Genomic DNA, 22,828 nt, shown 5'->3' on the forward strand with positions numbered 1-22,828 from the left:
CTCGTTTTGGCCAAAAATTCAATGAGAAATTCGAAAAAGTACAAAACATTAAGTTCCTTTCTCAAAGTGATAAAAACAAGTTCTTTCCTCCAGTTTTCTGATTAAGCCGACGTAAGGAATCTATCAACCCTGTATACAAGGAGAGTTCAGGAACAACAAAATGCGCGAATGGCCGTCCCATTTAGTACAGTACGTTTGGAGAAATCGTCAAACACATGAAGCGTACCTCCGTCTTCTAGACCCTAAATTCTCGCAAAATTATGCAAAACGACTAAAAACGGTACCAATCGGACACTTCAGAACCTAATTAAAGTCCACTGAGTAGTTACTGAACACCCAAGACACCCACTGCGAAGTGGGAAAAAATTCTAGAGGCCAGGTTATTTTGTGTGTTTTGATAAAAAAAAAGACAGAAGACCTCTAACTAGAAATTTGATTTCGCAAAGAATGAAAAATTGATGATTTCCCAAAAGCTAAGTTTTGGAAAACTTCAGGGACTGGAACAAAGCCAAAACAACACAATTTGCAAGCAACAATAACCAATTTAGATGAAGAACTATATCAGAACTGAAAAACAATTAAAAAATAAATTTTTTTAATTTTTAAGATTTACAGCTTACTAACGTCCTGAGCAGGCCAATTTAGATACCAAATGAAGACAGCAAACACTGGAAAAACCTATATTCAACAAAACGACACTATGCTAGGCCAAATTGGCAGAGTAGATCAAGAAAAGTCGTCAGAAACAATAAGCGAGCCCCAAAAAAATTAAGGTTTACTTCAACTTTTTAAAGTTTAAACATTAGTAACTTGTTTTTTAGGCCGAGTTGGGAAACCAACTAAACACTGCAAACAAAGTCATTCAGTGTTCGTCAAAAAAGACAATGGCCGTTCAATTTGGTACAGTAGTTTTGGAGAAATCGTCAAACACATGAAGCGTAACCGCGAATTTTGGGCTAATGGGAGACACCAACTTCTCAAACAATTGAGCAGAACGGCTAAAAACAGTGCAACGTGGACAATTCTGAACGTAATTCAAGTCCATTTAGTAGTTATGAACACCCAAGACCACTACTGTGAACTGGGAGAAAATTCCCACCTCGCCCTTGAGGCCGGCTTCTTTTGTGTGATTTGACAAAAAAAGATTTGGAACAAGAGTTATTAAAAGCACCATAGAACTGAAATGCCATATTTTTGAAACAGTTTTTTTCTTTCTATGAGATGACTTTAAGATTGGTTGAACGAACTAATATATCATTTTTACAATTAGTTTGTTGCGGTACATTGCAAAATATCAGAAATAAAAAACTCCGACTGTTGCTTTCTCTTTGTCCCAAAAAGAAGCATTACCTAGCATAAGATCAAAAACGAAGTTAATGTTTGATTTACCAGAAAGCCAAGGTTGACTTTCTGACATGAAGATTGAACAATAAATCGAATGAAAGAAGAACAAAAGATGAATTTTCAAAAAGACATCGATTTTTTTTAATGAAAACACTTCAAGGACATTAACACTAATAGCTATCAACTGAAGGCATCATGGGTTAATTTAAATCTCCTTAGGAAGATAATTAGACTTCAAATTGATTGGATTTTTTTTACTACAACAAAAACATGCTAAATTACGGACAGGATCAGTAACAAAAAGTCCCAACTGTTTGTTTCTCTAAAAATAATTTGTTGTAATGAAAGATAAGAGAAATATTGAAATAATTCTGTTTTTTATTTGGTAAATTGAACTTTAAAAAGACGGATTTGATTGCCTCGAGTAATTTCTATTTATTTGCCGGAAAGTTGTATGTGAATTCAAAATCTTGCAAGAATCTTGCAAGATTCTTGCAAGATTTCACATTCAAAAGGCGTTGACGAAAAAATTCATTTTTTTTCAGTTTTGCTGATCAAGAATTCTGATATAAGTCATGATGTTTGGTTTTCAGTTAGTTTTAGCTACCAAAAACACATAAATATTTTTTCCGGAATTCAAAATCTTGCAAGATTCTTGCAAGATTTTGAATCCTGGCTATTTTTTTTTCGTAGAATTAGGCTTCGTAACTTGTTCAGTAAACAAAAACTTGCTTCAAAGATGTTTCCTAAAACACTTGTACCCAGATTTATTTTTTGGCCTTGATTGATATCTTGCAAGATTCTTGCAAGAATCTTGCAAGTTTTGAATCATCTTGCAAGATTCTTGCAAGATTTGAATCCGCTCATCACTAGGGTGTGGACAAAAAGTCACAATTGAAACAATTATCAGTTTTTAATCAAAACAGTTAAAGCCGTTTGCATTAGATTGTGCATGTCGAATAACTCTTAAACACTACTGGGAGAAAAAATTGACATAATTTGGACTAATATTCCCAAAATTTCCAAGATTTTTTTAAAAATAAGTGCAATCAGTCACATAACCAAACATAAAAAGAACATTGTAGCTGTGAACTAAAATGGTTTCTCTGGATATTTTCGTTTTTATTTATCCATGTTAACATAAGATACTGCTTTTGGGCAAATTCAGTTTTCACTAGACGGAAACAAGGTCAATGGACAAAATGGGATCAGAAAAAAACATTGAATTGAAAGTGTTAGTTCAGTTTGCAACAAAAACAACTATATTTTATCTTTTTTATTCTTCGAAGAGGGTTTTGGCGATTTCATGTTTATTTAATGGATTAAATGTCACTAAAACAGGATGCAAAAGTCAATGCCGACTTTTGCATCCTGTTTGCGAAGTGAACGCAAAGTAAAACGGAATAAAACGGACATCCGTTGATTGCACTAGAGACAAACAATCGAAGCGCAATAGTCAACATGGTGTTTTCTCAGAGGATTATAGTTGTAAATTATACTTATCATTGCTGTTGTTATTCTTATTGTTATTAACGGATTTTTGGAGAAAATTTAGCAACATAGTGAGCTTTACTCATATTGCAAGAGAAAAATGAGCCGAAAACGTGTGCGCTTGATTTTCTTTTTTATTTAATGCTGAGCTAATTTGTGAAATTTTGGGTCAAGGTAATGTATAGTATCAATTATGGTGTTTTATAGTTTTTTTTTCAATAATCTATTGGTTAATAAGGTAAACTGATTAGTTTAATCAGTCCATTGTCACCATACCCACGCTGTGATGCCCTTTTAACAAGTAATAAGAAGTTTTGTCGAATTAGAGAGGGAAAAGTGACCAAGTTGTCCACTTGAATTAGTTGGGTCACTGGCTTGTAATGTAAGATGTAGATGTAAGATGTAAATGAGAATAGTTTTTGAAACATATAATTTAAAACGGTGAATTGAATTGCTTGCTTTGTAACTTGATTTCTATATTTTGTCATTTGATGAAGTGTAATTAAATAACTTTGTTGAGGTGAACGAGAGAATCTGACATTATTCTAGAACCCTAATTGTCCTGGTGTACCTCAGACTTTCACATTTTTCTACAGTTTGGCTCTGTTTAAAACATTTGGCACTGTTTAAAAAAGATCTGGAATTCTTCAGATACATGGAGTTTTACAACTTTCACATTGGTGCCGAACCAACTCACACTTTAAATTTGGGTTCCGGGGGGGGGGGGGGGGGAGGATTTTCCCGGAAAATAACGGGGAAAAGAGTGTAAAGAGTGTAAAAATAAAAAAAATACCCCCTATTTCTCCGCTTAATTAGCGGTGCAAGAGTGTAATTATAGGAGTGTAGTTTTAAATAACAAGAGTGTAATTTTAAATAATAATTGCACTTTCAATTTTCTTTTACAATCTTCGTATTACACCTTTAAATTATTTTTACACTCTTATTATTACACCTTAAAATTATTATTACACTTGTCCACTCTTGGACAAAAGAGTGCAATTAAAGTGTAATTTTTTAAAATTCCACTCTTACACTCTTCTTCCGGATAAATAAAAGTGGAAAACGGATTACACCCGAATCCCCGCTAATTAGGGGTGAAATAGGGGTGAAACCTCCTTCCGGGTTGTGAAGTCTCTATGGTTATGAAACTACATTTCTCCAACCTATAGGAAGTACAATGCAGAACGCGCTGACATCACTTCTGCATATCTGGTCCATGTCAAATACGTCGTTCAGTATTTTGTACTGAAGAGGGTCAACCAGAAGTGGAGCACCAAATCTCAAATAGATCTGCATCCCTATCGCAATCACTCCTAACTGGTTGCCAAGACGTGTATCACAGTCAGAAATAGAGTACCCTGTAATGCAGCAACCCTGTTTGTTGCACCCGAGGTTTAGACCTAGACTTATCAACAGACACATTTCTCCGCTTAATGTGTGTGTGTGTGTGTAGGCGGGGGGGGGGGGGGGGGTCAATGAATATGGACCAAACTTACACAGTTGAGTTGAGCAATTTTGGGTCGAGCAAAAGCCTTCTCATCAGTTGAGGCCTAAGAAACAGAAAATGTTTCTTCAGTTGTCGAGAAAAAATATTGGATCCCCCCCAGCTTAGTGAGCATATAATTTTTACGCCCACAGGAGCACGTGCTTTTTGTATAACAGTACAAAATTTGTAACTTGAGTTCGAAAAAACACGAGGTTTTGGTGAGCGGAATATATCCTAAATATTGCCCTTGCAAGACAAAGTTTGATGCTTAATTTTACGCCAGTCATTCGGGAATTTTTTTATCGGGTATTATCTGCTAAACTTGTTAAGAGATTTTCTTATGAGATACTTTTAAATAATGCATTTTGTTGTCAGCCCTGATAAGATAAATTTCATATCTCACATGTAAGCAACAGGAGGAATTTTTCGAATAAAAAATTGCTCGAAAAAATGTAGAAGTTTGGAGATATTGTTAAGAATTACTAAAAATGACGATCATATGGCGTTTACAAAGTTACTATGATTTCATGTTTGAGCACCTACAGAAACTTTGCAGCGGGAACTCATTATATTATGACCAACTTTAAAAGCATGCGCTTAAAATTCAAACAATTTTGCTCAAAATAATGGGCTCTAATTTTTAATCCTCTCTTAACTATATATCAACAGAAAGTAGTTTTTTTAAAACGTTGGTCTCAAAATTTGTGACGGTTATGAAAAATTGGGAGCCTTTAAGTTGATCAAAGCTAACATTTTTACGTGAAGAGAGAATTTTATCGTTTCTGAATTTAATAGTTTCCGAAGGCAAACTTGGGACAAAAAGGACTGAAGGCCTTGTTAGGTAAAAACTAATTTACTTTTAAAACGATCAACAGCCATTCAAAGAAGATGTGTGCAATCCTGACTATTTTTATTTTAAGAGATAATAACCTTTGTTTGTATAGGAGTAGTAAGAAATCAGTACACTCTGACTCACTCTTTGGCTCTTTTTACCCAAACATGTTTAATCATTCGCGCGGATGGAAAATTCTTGGCAATTATTCCCTGTATGTTAGGATTGTTGCCTGAATATGTATGGACTTAACTTAACTCCATTTTGAACTGGACAGGTTTAATTCCTTCGTTGATAAGAATATTTATACACTGTGAACAATAATGTTTTTATACCCGACAAATGCCTGAGGGCTATAATGCAGTCAACGCTTTTGCGCAGTACCACAAATCTGAGCGTCTAAAGCGAATAAACTATGTATTGGTATTGCGTACGCAGGCTCAGAGATTTCTCACGTTGAAGATAGTATTTTTCTTTTTGCACACATAGCATACATATGAGTAATCAAAAGTCGATTGTACATAATTTTCGTCCTTTTATTGTACAACACCTAGAGAAAAATTTCTTGAGGAAAAATTGTTCCATTAGTGGAAATTAACACAACACTGCTTTAAAAAACATCAATTTTGCTGACGTAACATATATATGAGTCATCAAAGGTCAATTATACATCATTGTTTTCTCCTAATGTACAAGTCCTAGAGAAAAACTTCACAAACAAAAGTTTTTCCATTAGTAAAGACTAGCACAAAACTCCTTTAAAAAACATTAAATTTGCTCACATAACAGACATATGAGTCATCCAAAGTCATATGTAAATCAATTTTTTCCTCTTAATGTAAAAGTGTTAGAGAAAAATTTCTAAAGGAAAAGTTGTTCCATTAGTGAATACTAATAAAAAACTACTTTTAATAACATCATTTTTGCTTAAATAACATAAATATGAGTGATCAAAAGTCAATTTTACATCAATTTTTCCTCTTAATGTACAAGTCCCAGAGAAAATTTTCCTAAGTAATTGTTGTTCCATTAGTGAAGACTAACACAAAAACACTTTAAACAACATCAATTTTGCTAACATAATATATATATATATATATATATATATATGAGTAATCAAAAATCATTTTTACATAATTTTCTTCCTCTCAATGTACAAGTCCTAGAATTTCTTCAGGAAAAGTTCTTCCATTACGAAAAACTAACATATAACTACTTTAAAAAACATCAATTTTGCTCAGATAACATTTATATGAGTTATCAAAGGTTAATTGTACGTCATTTTTTTTCGCTCTTGATGTACAAGTCCTGGAGAAGAAATTTCTTAAAAAAATTGTTCCATTAGTAAAAACTAACCTAAAACTACTTTAAAAAACATCAGTTTAGCTCACATAGCCTAGGTTTGTGTATATGTTTGTGCGTGCGTAAGTGTGTGGGTCTGTAGGATTATGTGTGCTTCGTTGCCTATGCGTGAGTTCTAGAATGTGAGTGTAGGTTTGTATGTGTGAGTGTGTATTTGTGTGTGCCTACGTATGAGTTCGTCTGTGCGTGTCTGTATGAGCTCTTGTCTCTGAGTGTGTTTTAATATATGTGTGTGCATGAGTAGATCTGACTTTGGGCGTTTTTTTGGTTTTATGTGGGAGCGCGCGCATGTGTGTCGGCTTAGGAGCGTTTTTGAGCAAAAATGGGAGTAATTTTTTGGGCCGGTGTGTGATGTGGGTTTTTTTGTTTGTCTGTGTTTTGTGTGTGTGTGTGTGTGTTTGAAAGAGTGGGTGTGTAATAGTAGTGGGTGTGTGTGTGTGTATGAGTGTGAGGTTGTGGTTTGTGTTTGTGTGTATGAGTGTGAGTGTATTTTTGAGCGTGTGCGTGAGAGAGAAACAGTGCAATTGTGTTTAAAGAAGTTTCCGTGAATGTGCTTGTGCGTTTGTGTTAGTGGAGAGCTGGTTTTGTGTATATATGAGTGAGAGAGTGTTTATATATCTCTGTGTCAGAAAGTGATTGTGTTGGAGAATAGTGGGAGCTTGTTCATGTGCGTTTATTAGTTTGTGTCGTGTGTGTGTGAGAGAGAGAGAGAGTCTGCGAGAGAGAAAGATTATGATTGTGTTTGTGTTTGTGTGAGGTTGACCGTTTTTTGGGTTTGTGAAGGAGCGATATTGTGTTTATGTGTAGAAGAGTGCGTGACTTTGATCATGGTTTTGCGTGCTTGTGTTGGCTTGAGAGTATGTGCACGTGTATGTGTTTGCGGTTGTTCGTGTGTGTTTGTGGTTAAGAGTGTAAGGTGTATGAGTCTCTATGTGAGTGTGAGTAATTTTGAGCGTGGGAGTAGGAGTGTATCTGATGGTTGGTTGAGTGCATGTGTGTGCATGGGTGCGTGGTAAGCTTTTATTTGAATGTTTTGTGGCTTTGTCGGAGATTGATTGTGAGTGTGTATGTGCTTGTGGGCTCGAGTATGTGTGTGTGTGTGTGTGTGTTTGTTTGTTTGTTTATAGGAGTGTGAGGTGTGTACCTGTCAGTGTGTACCTGACTTGGTGTATCTATGTGGGGTCGTCTCGAGTTTTGTGATAGTATTTGAAAGGGCGTGGGTGTGCGGCATATGAAAACAATCAGAAAGTCTAGGGGGGGGGGTTCCATATTGAACAAAACTGCACAGTCAGAGAGCTCTCTCTTAAAGACAAGAAAAAGTTATATGTATTCATTAAAAGTTTTTCCATTGGCAATTTGGGTCGAGTAGGGTCTTCTCATGAGTTGAGGAAAGTTTTTATTTGAGCCGAGTTGCAGCAAATGGAGAATTAGAACCGTGGATTCTTGGTGTGTCAAGCCTGGTCTTTTCAAGGGTCGAGCAACAGTTTTTCTGTAATTCTCCTTTTTTGTCTGCTGTTTTTGAATTCTTATAGAATTGTTCTGCTTCTGTAAACAGTGCAGCAGCAACGGAGCAAGACTAAACAGCATTCAGTTCTGCATTAGCGCAGTCCAACTTAAAAAATTTCAAAATCTGCAAAAAAAGTCATGATAAAGCGGTCAGAAAGTAAAATGAAAATATTTTAGTAATTTACTAAAATTATTTTCTTTTCTTTTTTTATTAGGCACGGGTTTGCTGGAATGTATGTAAGAAATACGCCTATAGCTGTGGAAAAAATATTTTCCAGCGGATTAATAATTTATAATTATCCCCTTAATGGGCTGAATTTTAAGCACATTTCTTGCATAATTTCTGCAGTTGTCAAAACCTTAAGCGCATAATCATGTAAGATTTAACCTCTGATATTTTTGTCTGCTTCTGTGCAGACTGCAAGACTAAAGAGCATAGCGGCAGAGCAGTCCAACTCAAAAAGCAGTTTTGGGTCGCAAAACTGCCAAAGGACTTACAATTTTTGTCAACTCTTAAGATAAAGCCGTTATTGCAGCTGCAGTAAAGCAACACAAATTTTGATGAAGAAGCGTTCAAGCTGACCCCAATATAGCTAGCCCCAATTTTTGTAATTCATTATTTCGAGTCGAAAAAAGTAGAGCAGATTGGGTCAATTAAATGTCAAGCCTGAAAATTTGCTTCGAACTAAGATCCAGAAGCAAAATTTTGAATTGAGTCACAAAAAAATTGCGTCAACGAACTGAAATCGAGATGACAAAAGAAAGTAGAGCTAAAGTCTTTTCATATTCCTTTTGGGTCGAGCGTAGTCTTTTCTGTTTTTGGTTGAGCACTGTCTTCTCACAAGTCGAGGCCTAAGCCTGGTTGCGAGCCCCAACAGACCAATTTCATGGCTATGTCTCTCATCCATTGTGCAGGATGGACAGGCAACTGGTTATCTTGTCAAAGTTTGCGCAATTGGGTTTAATAATATTGCTCGCTTGCCCATATAATGGCTGCCAGGTTGAAGTTTTAACAGAAAAGTATGTAAGAAACGTCTTTGGCGTTTGCTGAAAGGATAAGTTTTTCAGTTGATAAGTCTTAAATAATTAGCCGCTAATATGCTGATTTTTCAACACATTTCTTAAATAATTTTAGCAATAGTCAAAAAATTGAGCAGATAATTATGTAAGATTTTTTCGGCTCAAACTGTATTTCGTCGTCTTTCAGCACCTGTCGAGCAAAAAATTTTTTAATGGTTTGAGCAAAATTTTTTTCATAGCTCTGCTTTTTTTGAAAATTTTTCCGATAAAGTTTTTAGGTTAATTATCTGCTCAAAAAATTTGCGTCCCGCAAAAATAAAAATGTATTGAGTTTCCCTTCTTCGGACATTATCCAGGTAATGTTTTCAGTTTTTGTTAAATTCTTTCTAAATATATTAAAAGAATCTTTTAAAAAAGCAATAGATTTCGTTTTGATTTGCTGTTTTTGGGGATTGCAAATGATAGAGAGAATACATGCTGACTATATTCTAGGCAACAGTGAGAAATAAATTTGCATGTAAAATATGTATGTGAGGAATGAGCTGAAACTCTCTTTTTCTGAAGTGTTAGAATTTTGTTAGAATTTTGTAGTGATGAAATTATGCAAGGAATGTGTTGGTGCATTTTTGTAAGAAAAGCGGTGAACATATATAAGGAATCTGCCGAATAATCTGAAATTGGGATTTTTGGAAGTGCTGAGACTATGTAAGAGTTGTGCTAAAAAAGTGTGCTGAATTTTTGTAAGAATAAATTTAGAATTGCTGAAATTTTTTTAAACCTAGGTGCACATTCAGTGCATAAGACTAAACTTTAAACATCAGCATATTCCTCAGATAATTTCAGCACGCTCATCGTCTTTTTACAGAAAATTTTACTTGCACCTGCTCACATCTCAACACAGTGGCCGATACGAAATACAGAACTTTCAAAAAATAAATTTAAGTCAGAGTGTATCTACCTGTTTTCATCACCGTTTTCTTCAAATCTTCACAACTGGGCTCGGCTTCACTTTTGGGGTCACGACGGGTCGTATGTGCACGTGAATAATTGGTGAAAACATTATTAGATGGGGTTATCTCTTCAGGTGGTTTTTGCAATGTATAATTTGGTCGCTCGTGAATAATCAAAAAGGCAATTGTGAACATAATAAAAACTGTGCTGAAGCTTAACCGTGGAAAAATCATAAGGATGGGAAGCTTGTTCGTTAAACTCATTTTTGTTGCTTGGTATTCGCTACGTAAAGATAATTGCTCAATTCGTAAAGAAAATTTGGAATTTGATCGAATCGATTCGATGGGCACTTTGATGGCTATAATAAACAGTGTATATAATCAATGTTCAGGGATGTTAAGTCAAAAATTGACTCAGTTTCACAAATTAAATGATAGACGCTAAAGTTCAAACGCATATAATGGTAGACTTCAAGGGATGATTATCTAAAAGTAAGTGATTAAGGCAACGAAATGGATCAACACGTTATTCGACAATTACAGTCAAGCTGCAACTCAGCTTGATTGAGTTTGTTTTTTATCATTCTTGATAATCATTGGAAGACATTTTTTTCAAATCATCTTCCAGAATCTTTGCAAAACAACTTTTTCATATCATCTTTTCTAATCATTAGAAAACACAATTTTCAATTCATTCTATCTAATCAGCAAAAAACAATTTTTTCACATCAACTATTCTAATAGTTGGAAACCAACTTTTTCCAGTCACCTTTTCTAATCATTGGAAAGCAATTTTTTCAAATCAAATTTTCAAATCATATTTTCAAATCACTGGGAAACAATTTATTGAAATTATCTTTTCTCATCGTTAGAAAATATCTTTTTCGAATTATCTTTTCAAATCACTGAAAAAAATATTTTTACATCATCCTTTCTAATCAATGGAATAGAACTTTTTTCAAATAATCTCTTCTAATTATAGAAAACATTTTTTTCATATAATCTTTACAGATCATTGGAAAACAACCTTTTCGAATCATCCTCTCTAATAATTAGAAAACTATTTTTTCAAATCATCTTTTTTGATGATTGGAAAACAAAATTTTCGACTCAACCTATCTAATTAAAAATTTAATTTTTTAAACTAATCTTTTCAAATCATTGGAAAACAACTTTTTCGAATCCTCATCTCTAATCATTGGAGAACAATTTTCTCACATCATATCTTCTAATCATTTGAAACCTTTTTTTTCGAATCACCTTTTAATTATTGGAAAGCAAATTTTTCAAATCACGTTTTCAAATCACTGGCAAACAGTTTTTTCGAATCATCTTTTCTAGTCTTTGGAATAACACTTTTTCAAACAATCATTTCAGATCACTGAAGAAAAAGTTTTTACATAATCCTTTCTAATCAATGGAACTCAAATTTTTCAAATGATCTCTTATCATAGAAAACAATTTTTTCAAGTCATCTTTGCAGATGATAGGAAAACAACCTTTTCTATTCATGTTGTGCAATAAATGGAACAAAATTATTTCAAATCAATTTTTCAACGATTGGACAACAACTTTTTCGATTCACGTTATCTAACCATAGGAAAACAATTTTTCAACTCATGTTTTCAAAAGATTGTAAAACAATTTCTCGAATCGTCTTGTCTAGTCATTGGAAAAAATCTTTTTCAAATCATCTTTTCTAATAATCAGAAAACAGGTTTTTTGAATTACCTTTTCTATTCATCATCTTTTTGAATTGTTTCAAAACTACTCTTCTTTCAAATAATATTTTCTGAGCCTTAGAGAACAAAACTTTCAAATCTTTTCTTCTATGCATTAGCAGGCAACTATTTCTGATAATTTTTTCCAATCATTGGTGAGAAAATTTTGCTAACCATCATCTCTAATCATTGGAAAACATGTTTTTTCACATCATCTCTTCTAATCATTTGAAAACAATTTTTTCGAATCAACTTTTCTTATTATTGGAAAGCAACTTTTTGAAATCACGTTTTCAAATCACTGACACTCTAATTTTTTGTATCATCTTTTCTAACCTTTAGAATAACAGTTTTTGACTATTTTTTTAAATCACTGAAAACAAAGTTTTTACATCATTCTTTCTAATCAATGGAGTACAAATTTTTCAAATGATCTCTTCTAATCATCGTAAACATTTTTTTCAATTCATCTTTACAGATGGTGGTAAAACAAACTTTTCGATTCATATTGGCTAATATTTGGAAAAAAATATTTCAAATCATTTTTTTATTAACTGGAAAACAACTTTTTTTATTCACACTATATAACCATAGGAAAACAATTTTTCAACTCATAATTTCAAATGATTAGAATACAACTTCTTCGAATTGTCTTGTCTAGTTATTGGAAAAGAACTTTTTCAAATCAGCTTTTTAATCAACAGAAAACAGTTTTTTTCTATTTACCTTTTCTATTCATCATCTTTTTGAATCATTTCAAGACAACTCTTCTTTCAAATAATATTTTCTGAGCCTTAGAGAACAAATCTTTCAAATCAATTTTTTATGCATTAGAAGGCAACTATTTCCTATAATCTTTTCCTATCATTGGTGAAAAATTTGTTCGAATCATCACCACTAATCATTAGAAAACAGTTTTTCCAAATCATCTCTTTTTATCATTTGAAATCAACTTTTTGGTATTACCTTTTCTAATTATTGGAAAGCAACTTTTTCAAATCACGTTTTCAAATCACTGACAAACTGTTATTTCGAATCATAATTTCTATCCTTTAGAATAACTCTTTTTCGAATAATTTTTTCAGATCACTGAAAACAAAGTTTTTCCATCATTCTTTCTAATCAATGGAATACAAATTTTTCAAATGATCTGTTCTAATCATTTCAGATCATTGAAAACAAAGTTTTTACATAATCCTTTCTAATCAATGGATTTCAAATTTTTCAAAATGATCTCTTATCATAGAAAACAATTTTTTCAAGTCATCTTTGCAGATGATGGGAAAACAACCTTTTTGATTCATGTTGTCCAATATATGGAAAAAAATGATTTCAAATCAATTTTTCAACGATTGGAAAACAACTTTTTTGATTCACGTTATCTATCCATAGGAACACAATTTTTCAACTCAAGTCTTCAAAAGATTGTAAAACAATTTCTCGAATCGTTTTGTCTAGTCATTGGAAAAAATCTTATTCAAATCATCTTTTCTAATCTTCAGAAAACAGTTTTTTTGAATTACCTTTTTTATTCATCATCTTTTTGAATTTTTTCAAAACTACTCTTCTTTCAAATAATTTTTTCTGAGCCTTAAAGAACAAACCTTTCAAATCTTTTTTTCTATGCATTAGCATGCAACTATATCTGATAACTTTTTCCAGTCATTGGTGAACAACCTTTTCTAACACTCATCTCTAATCATTGGAAAACATTTTTTTCACATCATCTCTTCTAATCATTTGGAAATAACTTTTTCGAATCAACTTTTCTAATTATTGGAAAGCAACTTTTTAAAATCATTTTTTCAAATCACTGACACACTAATTTTTTGTATCATCTTTTCTGACCTTTAGAATAAAACTTTTTTCATTAATTTTTTCAATCACTGAAAACAAAGTTTTTACATCATTGTTTCTAATCAATGGATTTCAAATTTTTCAAAATGATCTCTTATCATAGAAAACAATTTTTTCAAGTCATCTTTGCAGATGATGGGAAAACAACCTTTTTGATTCATGTTGTCCAATATATGGAAAAAAATGATTTCAAATCAATTTTTCAACGATTGGAAAACAACTTTTTTGATTCATGTTATCTAACCATAGGAAAACAATTTTTCAACTCATGTTTTCTAAAGGTTGTGAAACAATTTCTCGAATCGTCTTGTCTAGTCATTGGAAAAAATCTTTTTCAAATCATCTTTTCTATTCATCAGAAAAAATTTTTTTCGAATTACCTTTTCTATTCATCATCTTTTTGAATTGTTTCAAAACTACTGTTCTTTCAAATAATATTTTCTGAACCCTAGATAACAAACACTTCAGTTCTTTTTTCTATGCATTAGCTATTTCTGATAATTTTTTCCAATCTTTGGTGAACAACTTTTTCTAACCATCATCTCTAATCATTGGAAAACATTTTTTTCACATCATCTCTTCTAATCATTTGAAAATAACTTTTTCGAATCAACTTTTCTAATTATTGGAAAACAACTTTTTCAAATCACGTTTTCAAATCACTGACAGACTAATTTTTTGTATCATCTTTAATAACTTTTAGAATAACACTTTTTGATTAAATTTTTAAATCACTGAAAACAAAGTTTTTACATCATTCTTTCTAATCAATGGAGTACAAATTTTTCAAATGATCTCTTCTAATCATCGAAAACAATTTGTTCAATTCATCTTTACAGATGGTGGTAAAACAAACTTTTCGATTCATATTGGCTAATATTTGGAAAAAAAACTTTCAAATCATTTTTTTATTGACTGGAAAACAACTTTTTCGATTCACGCTATGTAACCACAGGAAAACGATTTTTCAACTCAAAATTTCAAATGATTAGAATACAACTTCTTCGAATTGTCTTGTCTAGTTATTGGAAAAGAACTTTTTCAAATCAGCTTTTTAATCAACAGAAAACAGTTTTTTTCTAATTACATTTTCTATTCATCATCTTTTTGAATCATTTCAAAGCAACTCTTCTTTCAAAAAATATTTTCTGAGCCTTAGAGAACCAATCTTTTAAATCAATTTTTCTATGCTTTAGACGGCAACTATTTCTAAAAATCTCTTCCTATCATTGGTGAAAAACTTGTTCAAATCATCACCTCTAATCATTAGAAAACAATTCTCTCGCATCATCTCTTTTTATCATTTGAAATCAACATTTTTGTATCACCTTTTCTAATTATTGGAAAGCAAATTTTCAAATCACGTTTTCAAATCTCTGAAAAACTATTATTTCGAATCATATTTTCTAGCCTTTAGAAAAACACTTTTTCGAATGACCTTTTCAGATCACTGAAAGCAAAGTTTTTCCATCATTCTTTCTAATCAATGGAATACAAATTTTTAAAATGATCTGTTCTAATCATTTCAGATAACTGGAAACAAAGTTTTTACATAATCCCTTCTAATCAATGGAATTCAAATTTTTCAAATGATCTCCTATCATAGAAGACAACTTTTTCAAGTCAACTTTGCAGATGATGGGAAAAGAACCCTTTCGATTTATGTTGTCCAATAAATAGAAAAAAAATGATTTCAAATCAATTTTTCAACGATTGGAAAACAACTTTTTCGATTCACGTTATCTAACCATAGGAAAACAATTTTTCAACTCATGTTTTCTAAAGATTGTGAAACAATTTCTCGAATCGTCTGGTCTAGTAATTGGAAAAAATCTTTTTCAAATCATCTTTTCTAATCATCAGAAAAAAGTTTTTTCGAATTACCTTTTCTATTCATCATCTCTTTGAATTGTTTCAAAGCAACTCTTCTTTCAAAAAATATTTTCTGAGCCTTAGAGAACAAACACTTCAGTTCTTTTTTCTATGCATTAGCTATTTCTGATAATTTTTTCCAATCTTTGGTGAACAACTTTTTCTAACCATCATCTCTAATCATTGGAAAGCATTTTTTTCACATCATCTCTTCTAATCATTTGAAAACAACTTTTTCGAATCAATTTTTCTAATTATTGGAAAAAAACTTTTCAAATCACGTTTTCAAATCACTGACAGACTAATTTTTTGTATCATCTTTAATAACTTTTAGAATAACACTTTTTGATTAAATTTTTAAATCACTGAAAACAAAGTTTTTACATCATTCTTTCTAATCAATGGAGTACAAATTTTTCAAATGATCTCTTCTAATCATAGAAACCAATTTGTTCATTTCATCTTTACAGATGACGTGGAAACAACAAATCCAATAAATAGAAAAAAAATGATTTCAAATCAATTTTTCAACGATTGGAAAACAACTTTTTCGATTCACGTTATCTAACCATAGGAAAACAATTTTTCAACTCATGTTTTCTAAAGATTGTGAAACAATTTCTCAAATCGTCTGGTCTAGTAATTGGAAAAAATCTTTTTCAAATCATCTTTTCTAATCATCAGAAAAAAGTTTTTTCGAATTACCTTTTCTATTCATCATCTCTTTGAATTGTTTCAAAGCAACTCTTCTTTCAAAAAATATTTTCTGAGCCTTAGAGAACAAACACTTCAGTTCTTTTTTCTATGCATTAGCTATTTCTGATAATTTTTTCCAATCTTTGGTGAACAACTTTTTCTAACCATCATCTCTAATCATTGGAAAGCATTTTTTTCACATCATCTCTTCTAATCATTTGAAAACAACTTTTTCGAATCAATTTTTCTATTTATTGGAAAAAAACTTTTTCAAATCACGTTTTCAAATCACTGACAGACTAATTTTTTGTATCATCTTTAATAACTTTTAGAATAACACTTTTTGATTAAATTTTTAAATCACTGAAAACAAAGTTTTTACATCATTCTTTCTAATCAATGGAGTACAAATTTTTCAAATGATCTCTTCTAATCATAGAAACCAATTTGTTCATTTCATCTTTACAGATGACGTGAAAACAACAAATCCAATAAATAGAAAAAAAATGATTTCAAATCAATTTTTCAACGATTGGAAAACAACTTTTTCGATTCACGTTATCTAACCATAGGAAAACAATTTTTCAACTCAAGTTTTCTAAAGATTGTGAAACAATTTCTGGAATCGTCTGGTCTAGTAATTGGAAAAAATCTTTTTCAAATCGTCTTTTCTAATCATCAGAAAAAAGTTTTTTCGAATTACCTTTTCTATTCATCATCTCTTTGAATTGTTTCAAAGCAACTCTTCTTTCAAAAAATATTTTCTGAGCCTTAGAGAACAAACACTTCAGTTCTTTTTTCTATGCATTAGCTATTTCTGATAATTTTTTCCAATCTTTGGTGAACAACTTTTTCTAACCATCATCTCTAATCATTGGAAAGCATTTTTTTCACATCATCTCTTCTAATCATTTGAAAACAACTTTTTCGAATCAATTTTTCTAATTATTGGAAAAAAACTTTTTCAAATCACGTTTTCAAATCACTGACAGACTAATTTTTGTATCATCTTTAATAACTTTTAGAATAACACTTTTTAATTAAATTTTTAAATCACTGAAAACAAAGTTTTTACATCATTCTTTCTAATCAATGGAGTACAAATTTTTCAAATGATCTCTTCTAATCATAGAAACCAATTTGTTCATTTCATTTTTACAGATGACGGGAAAACAACCTTTTCGATTCATGTTGTCTAATATTTGGAAAAAAAACTTTCAAATCATTTTTTTATTGACTGGAAAACAACTTTTTCGATTCACGCTATGTAACCACAGGAAAACGATTTTTCAACTCAAAATTTCAAATGATTAGAATACAACTTCTTCGAATCGTCTTGTCTAGTTATTGGAAAAATCTTTTCGAATCAGCTTTTTAATCATCAGAAAACAGTTTTTTTCTAATTACATTTTCTATTCATCATCTTTTTGAATCATTTCAAAGCAACTCTTCTTTCAAAAAATATTTTCTGAGCCTTAGAGAACAAATCTTTTAAATCAATTTTTCTATGCATTAGACGGCAACTATTTCTAATAATCTCTTCCTATCATTGGTGAAAAACTTGTTCAAATCATCAACTCTAATCATTAGAAAACAATTCTCTCGCATCATCTCTTTTTATCATTTGAAATCAACATTTTTGTATCACCTTTTCTAATTATTGGAAAACAAATTTCCAAATCACGTTTTCAAATCTCTGAAAAACTATTATTTCGAATCATATTTTCTAGCCTTTAGAAAAACACTTTTTCGAATGACCTTTTCAGATCACTGAAAACAAAGTTTTTCCATCATTCTTTCTAATCAATGGATTTCAAATTTTTCAAATGATCTCTTATCATAGAAAACAATTTTTTCAAATCATCTTACAGATGATGGAAAACCAACATTTTCGATTTATGTTGTCTAATAATTGAAGAAAAATAGATTTCAAATCATTTTTCCATTGATTGGGAAAAATTTTTTACGATTCACGTTAGCTAACCATAGGAGAACAATTTTTCATCTCATGTTTTCAAAAGATTGGAAAACAACTTCTCGAATCGTCTTGTCTTGTCATTGGAAAAGATCTTTTTCAAACCATTTTTTTAATCATCAGAAAACAGTTTTTTCGATTTACGTTTTCCATTCATCATCTTTTTGAATCGTTTCAAAACTACTCTTCTTTCAAATAGTATATTCTGAGCCTTAGAGAACAAGTCTTTCATTCATTTTTTCTATGCGTTAGTAGGCAACTATTTCTGATAATTGTTTCAGATCATTGGTGAACAACATTTCAATTTGTCTCTTCAAATCATTGAACTATTTTTTTTGAAATCAACCTTTCTAATAATTGGAACACAGATTTTTCAAATCAACTTTTGTAATAATGTATCATTTTAAAAACGAGGTCTAGCATAGGGAAGGAGGGCACGACAGGGCATTGATTCACAGAGCGTTTTTGCATTAATTCCATTTTTTTTGCATGGGCGGACCCTATAAAAATCTAATTAGATATTACGTATACGCGAGACACAGTTCCCCACCGTTTTTGTCAAACGTACTATCTTTTTAACTTGCTGTGAGGATGTGTACACCCTAATCAGATGGAATTGAACTACACATCGCCCCGAATGAACAAAATTATTTGGTAACACACAATGCACAATTTTGAGTTTGTACAGCATCACTGTAGTAGGACGAACCCTCTTCTACGCATTCGTTCACATTTCTAATATACCAACAACAATTCACCTCTCCTAATTTATGAGTAATATATATATTTTTGAACCGCAGTATCGCAGAGGCACCCCATGGATTTTTGGCCAGATTTGAAAATCCATGGTTTTAGTCCCCTGTCTGCGGCCACCCATTGCCCTAAATCATCCCTATCAATTTTTTGCACAGCGGTGAAATTGGAGCAACAAAATGTATATGCGGCCGTAAATTTAACCTGCTCTACAGAAACTGGATCTACGACAAGCTGGCCAGTTGATCTCCTTCACACGAGGAAGAGGAGATTCTGAACCATCTCTTTGCAATGCAACCACATTGCAGCCATAACCTCAACCCTTGGGTCCTCGCAGCTCGTATTTCCAATGCGCTGAATTTCTTGAGTTCTTCTGTGACCTTCTCTTTTGACTTCGAATATAGATGAGCACTTGCGACTCACGATGAGACCAACTGGAGAAACTTGCTCTTGATTGAAGAAGTTGAAGAAAATCATTTTTTTCTTATTTTTTACCTGGTAGGAACTTACAAGGAAGGTATTGACCTTAAAATAAAAAGTTTGAAAAGGTACAAGCAGGTCAATATAGCTACATAGGATGGTAACGAGAATGTAAACCGGAGAGTCCGATTGCAACAAACCGTATGAAAAAAAGAGATCAATTTACATCACTTTTTATCACGACAATAGACTCTAGACTACATCTCTCCACCCAGCGGGAAACAAGCCCTCACTAAAAGGGAGTGCAAGACACCTGGAAACTCGTGAGGATAAAACAACCACTCACTAACAACTCTAGCCACCAACTAGATGTGATAGGGACTAACACATTCAACCTTTTTTCAGCTGCAACTGTGCACTTCTTTTTAACAAAATTTCCACACCGAATGGATGCAACAGATGAAAACACAGAACGTGTATCGTCCTAAATTCCACAAATCACAGACTGAAGAGACTCGGTTCTAATTTAAACAATGCCGAATTGATCATATTTAGGGAGTCTAAAGGTTGTCTACACTATGCGTAAACCTACGACTCCGGTTCTGTATATATACCAACGTCATAATAAATTTTTACGTTCTGTTTTTTTTCTGAGTCGCTAAGCAATATAGACTTAGGTAAGTCTATAGGTTAACCGGAACGACCAAAGAAATTTTATTAAAAAAACTTGCTTGATGTTATTAAAATAACTTCCTGAGAAAATAATACGACTTTTTAAACCTGAAATTAGAGTGCGTTTTTAGCTAAACTTCTCTGGAAATTTAACTGGCCCGACTTAAGAATAAATTCGCAATCTTTCCTATTTTTGTCTACTTGTTCTTAAATTTATCATACTCTTCAGGATTACCAATCAAATGATAAGGCGCTGATAAAAAAATCATTAAAATGGTAATGTAAAAACGCTGATTTCCGATTTTAATATATAATGACATTAAATGAGAAATAGAGATGTTTTAATTAGTAAACTTAAAAGCACTTTTTTGGCCATTTGATCTTCTTTTGGGCTTTTTTGTAATTGAATTTTATGTTCACTTGACAGAACATAGAAATCAAGTGTGAACTTCGCCAACAAAATCTCGAATCCATTTTTTTGGAACCAGACTTGCAAAAATGCATAACAAAGCTGGCAACACTTGCAACTGGAAGATATGTGTTTGCATAAAAAAATTCCCTTAAAAAAAGAGTTTAACTTAGAGTTAAAAAAGTTTCAGCCCATTTTGAACTACTTTTTTCCACAAATATAGTTCGATGATCGTTTGAAAAGTTTTTTCTGTTAATACCTCGTGTTCATAATAGACAAATGGGCGAAGATATTAAACTCGCTGTTTTTGCCGGCTTACGTAGGTTACGCCCTCTTTGAAATTTTAGTGACATATTAGTGACAAGTCACTAATTTTTGTTTTACAAAAAAGGAAAAAAATATTGGATCAAGTTGCCTCATATATCGTTTAAAAAATTGGTAAAAAACCCTTAAAGAAACAGGTTAGAACTGCTGTTTAATGCTGCTCTGAAAATTTTTCCGAGAAAATGGGTTGCGTTTGAGCCAAAAAAGGGGTACTAATCGGTATTCTCCTCTTTTCTTTTGCGCCGCTGTTCGAGTTTGCGATTTGCGCGCCGTCTCTGCCTCTTAGCTGTTTGGGTCACATTTTTTTTTGGCGTCTTGGGTCCCTTCGGGCTCAGGTGTCTCCTTTTTGAGCTCAGCAATGCACCGGCTCTGATCGTCAAAGAAGCTAATGTGGCTCATGAGCAAGCTGATACGCAGCTTTCGCTGCAATAACGCACATACCATTCGTTTTCGTTCGGCTCACCGGTCGCAACGGTTCGATACCGTTGTCATTTTTTAGGATTTCGTTTTTCCTGGTTCTCGTTTTTTGCCCTTTTTGTTTTGTCTTTCTTGTTTGTTTTTCTTTTCGGGCCACTTTTGCTTGGTCTGCTTTTCTCTTTTTTGCCCCACCGTTCGAGTTTACGATTTACGCCACGTCACTGCGTTTTAGCTTTTTTAGGTCTCATTTTTTTCTTTGGTGGCTATGGTTTTCAACAATTCGGCGCGAAAACCTTATCTAATAATGCGCTGATTTTTCTTCCATTCAGCGCAAAAACCTTACATAATAATGCGCTGAAATGTGCTGAAATGCGCTGAAAATTTGCAAGAAATGCGTTGAAAATTCAGCGCATTTCATGCAAAGTTTCAGCGCATTTCAGCACACTTCAGCGCATTAATATGTAAGGTCTTTGCGCTGAATTTTTAGAAAAATCAGCGCATTTCAGCGCATTTCTTACATAATATTCGGAAAATTTCTCGACCCGGGATACAAGCTTTATAAAAAAAATAGTTATAACTTATACATATATCATTCATATGAAAGTGGATCCAAATAAATCTTCAATATAAAGTATCAAAAGTTTTTAAAAATAGCAAAATAACGCTACGCGAATCTTTGCAGTATAATCGGACAGAAATGGGAGAGGTAATGACTACTGAGAACTTGACGTGGCTCACTGGAATCGACAGAAAGTAATTAATAAAATCGTACAAAAGATAACACGTGGTAATCTTTTGTAAAATGTATACCCATCACGAATTGATCAACTACCAAATAAGAAAGTTGTTTGTTTAGTTATAGTTATTCTTTTCGAACAAATTGTGCTTATATATCTCTTCGACAAACACTATATGTACAGCATTATGTGTATCAATTCAGTGTTCATTTTTTTCAGAGAACTTTAACTTTGGTGGTTCTGTGGTTCTGGCAATAAGAGTATTAATGAATGCGGTGCTTAGCTTTCAATCGAAAAAATAGCTTGAAGTAACAAGTAATTAAGATTCATTTGCTCGAAAGCTAAGCGCGATTTGATCATACTCAATTCACAGACAACAGCAAACTTGTTGATGTTCTTTTTCAATAGTTCTAAGGGAGACCCTTTTTGTGCTCTTTTACAGTTTTATGGTTTATAGGGCAAGGTCTATTTATTTCTGGGCGCTAAGTAGACTTACCTATGTCTATCTGACTAACCGAATAAGGAAAACACTGAAGGTAAACTTCAGTTATGATGGTGTTAAATATATACTGAACCGGAGTCTTAGATACACACATAGTGTAGCTAACTATTAGACTGACTCAATATGATTAAGTAAGTGCTATTTACAAGAGAATAGAGTCTCCTCAATCCGTGACTGGTGCAAATTATGATGATACACATTCTGTGATTTCAACTGCTGCATCCATTTTGGTGTTGAAAGTTTTTTGAAATATGAATTGCACATTTGCAGCTAAAAAATCTGTTGAATGTTTTAGTCCCTGTCAAATGAAGATAAAGTTGGTGGCCAGAGTCGTCAGTGAGCCCAGTAAGGGTACCAGTGAGTGCATACTCCGACCAGAGTCATCCTATCCTCTCGCGTTTCCAACTGTATATTGCTGTCATTTAGTGAGGATTTGATCCCAGCGGAGTGGAGAGGTGTAGTCTGGAGTCTTATGTTTTGGT

General features: G+C 32.5%; 1 protein-coding gene across 7 annotated transcripts in view; it reads right to left on the reverse strand.

Moving 5' to 3' along the window:
* Window positions 1-21,989, reverse strand: part of LOC142347616 (uncharacterized) — a 236,395-nt gene extending 214,406 nt beyond the window's left edge. Inside the window, exons 1-3 of one of the 7 annotated variants that reach the window (XM_075398950.1) lie at window positions 21,880-21,989; window positions 10,000-10,350; window positions 3,999-4,193 (exon numbers count right to left, since the gene is read on the reverse strand). In XM_075398950.1, the coding sequence (XP_075255065.1) occupies window positions 3,999-4,193; window positions 10,000-10,255 (451 nt within the window). In that variant the 5' untranslated portion in view covers window positions 10,256-10,350; window positions 21,880-21,989. Of the gene's footprint in view, window positions 1-3,998; window positions 4,194-4,331; window positions 4,388-9,999; window positions 10,540-21,691 lie in introns of those variants that run through there. The other 6 variants (XM_075398949.1, XM_075398947.1, XM_075398948.1 and 3 more) reach the window with 6 other exon arrangements.
* Window positions 21,990-22,828: the final 839 nt, after the last annotated feature.

The sequence above is a fragment of the Convolutriloba macropyga genome, chromosome 1, assembly GCF_964194025.1.
Source record: "Convolutriloba macropyga chromosome 1, txConMacr16.3, whole genome shotgun sequence".
Lineage (NCBI taxonomy): Eukaryota > Metazoa > Xenacoelomorpha > Acoela > Convolutidae > Convolutriloba > Convolutriloba macropyga.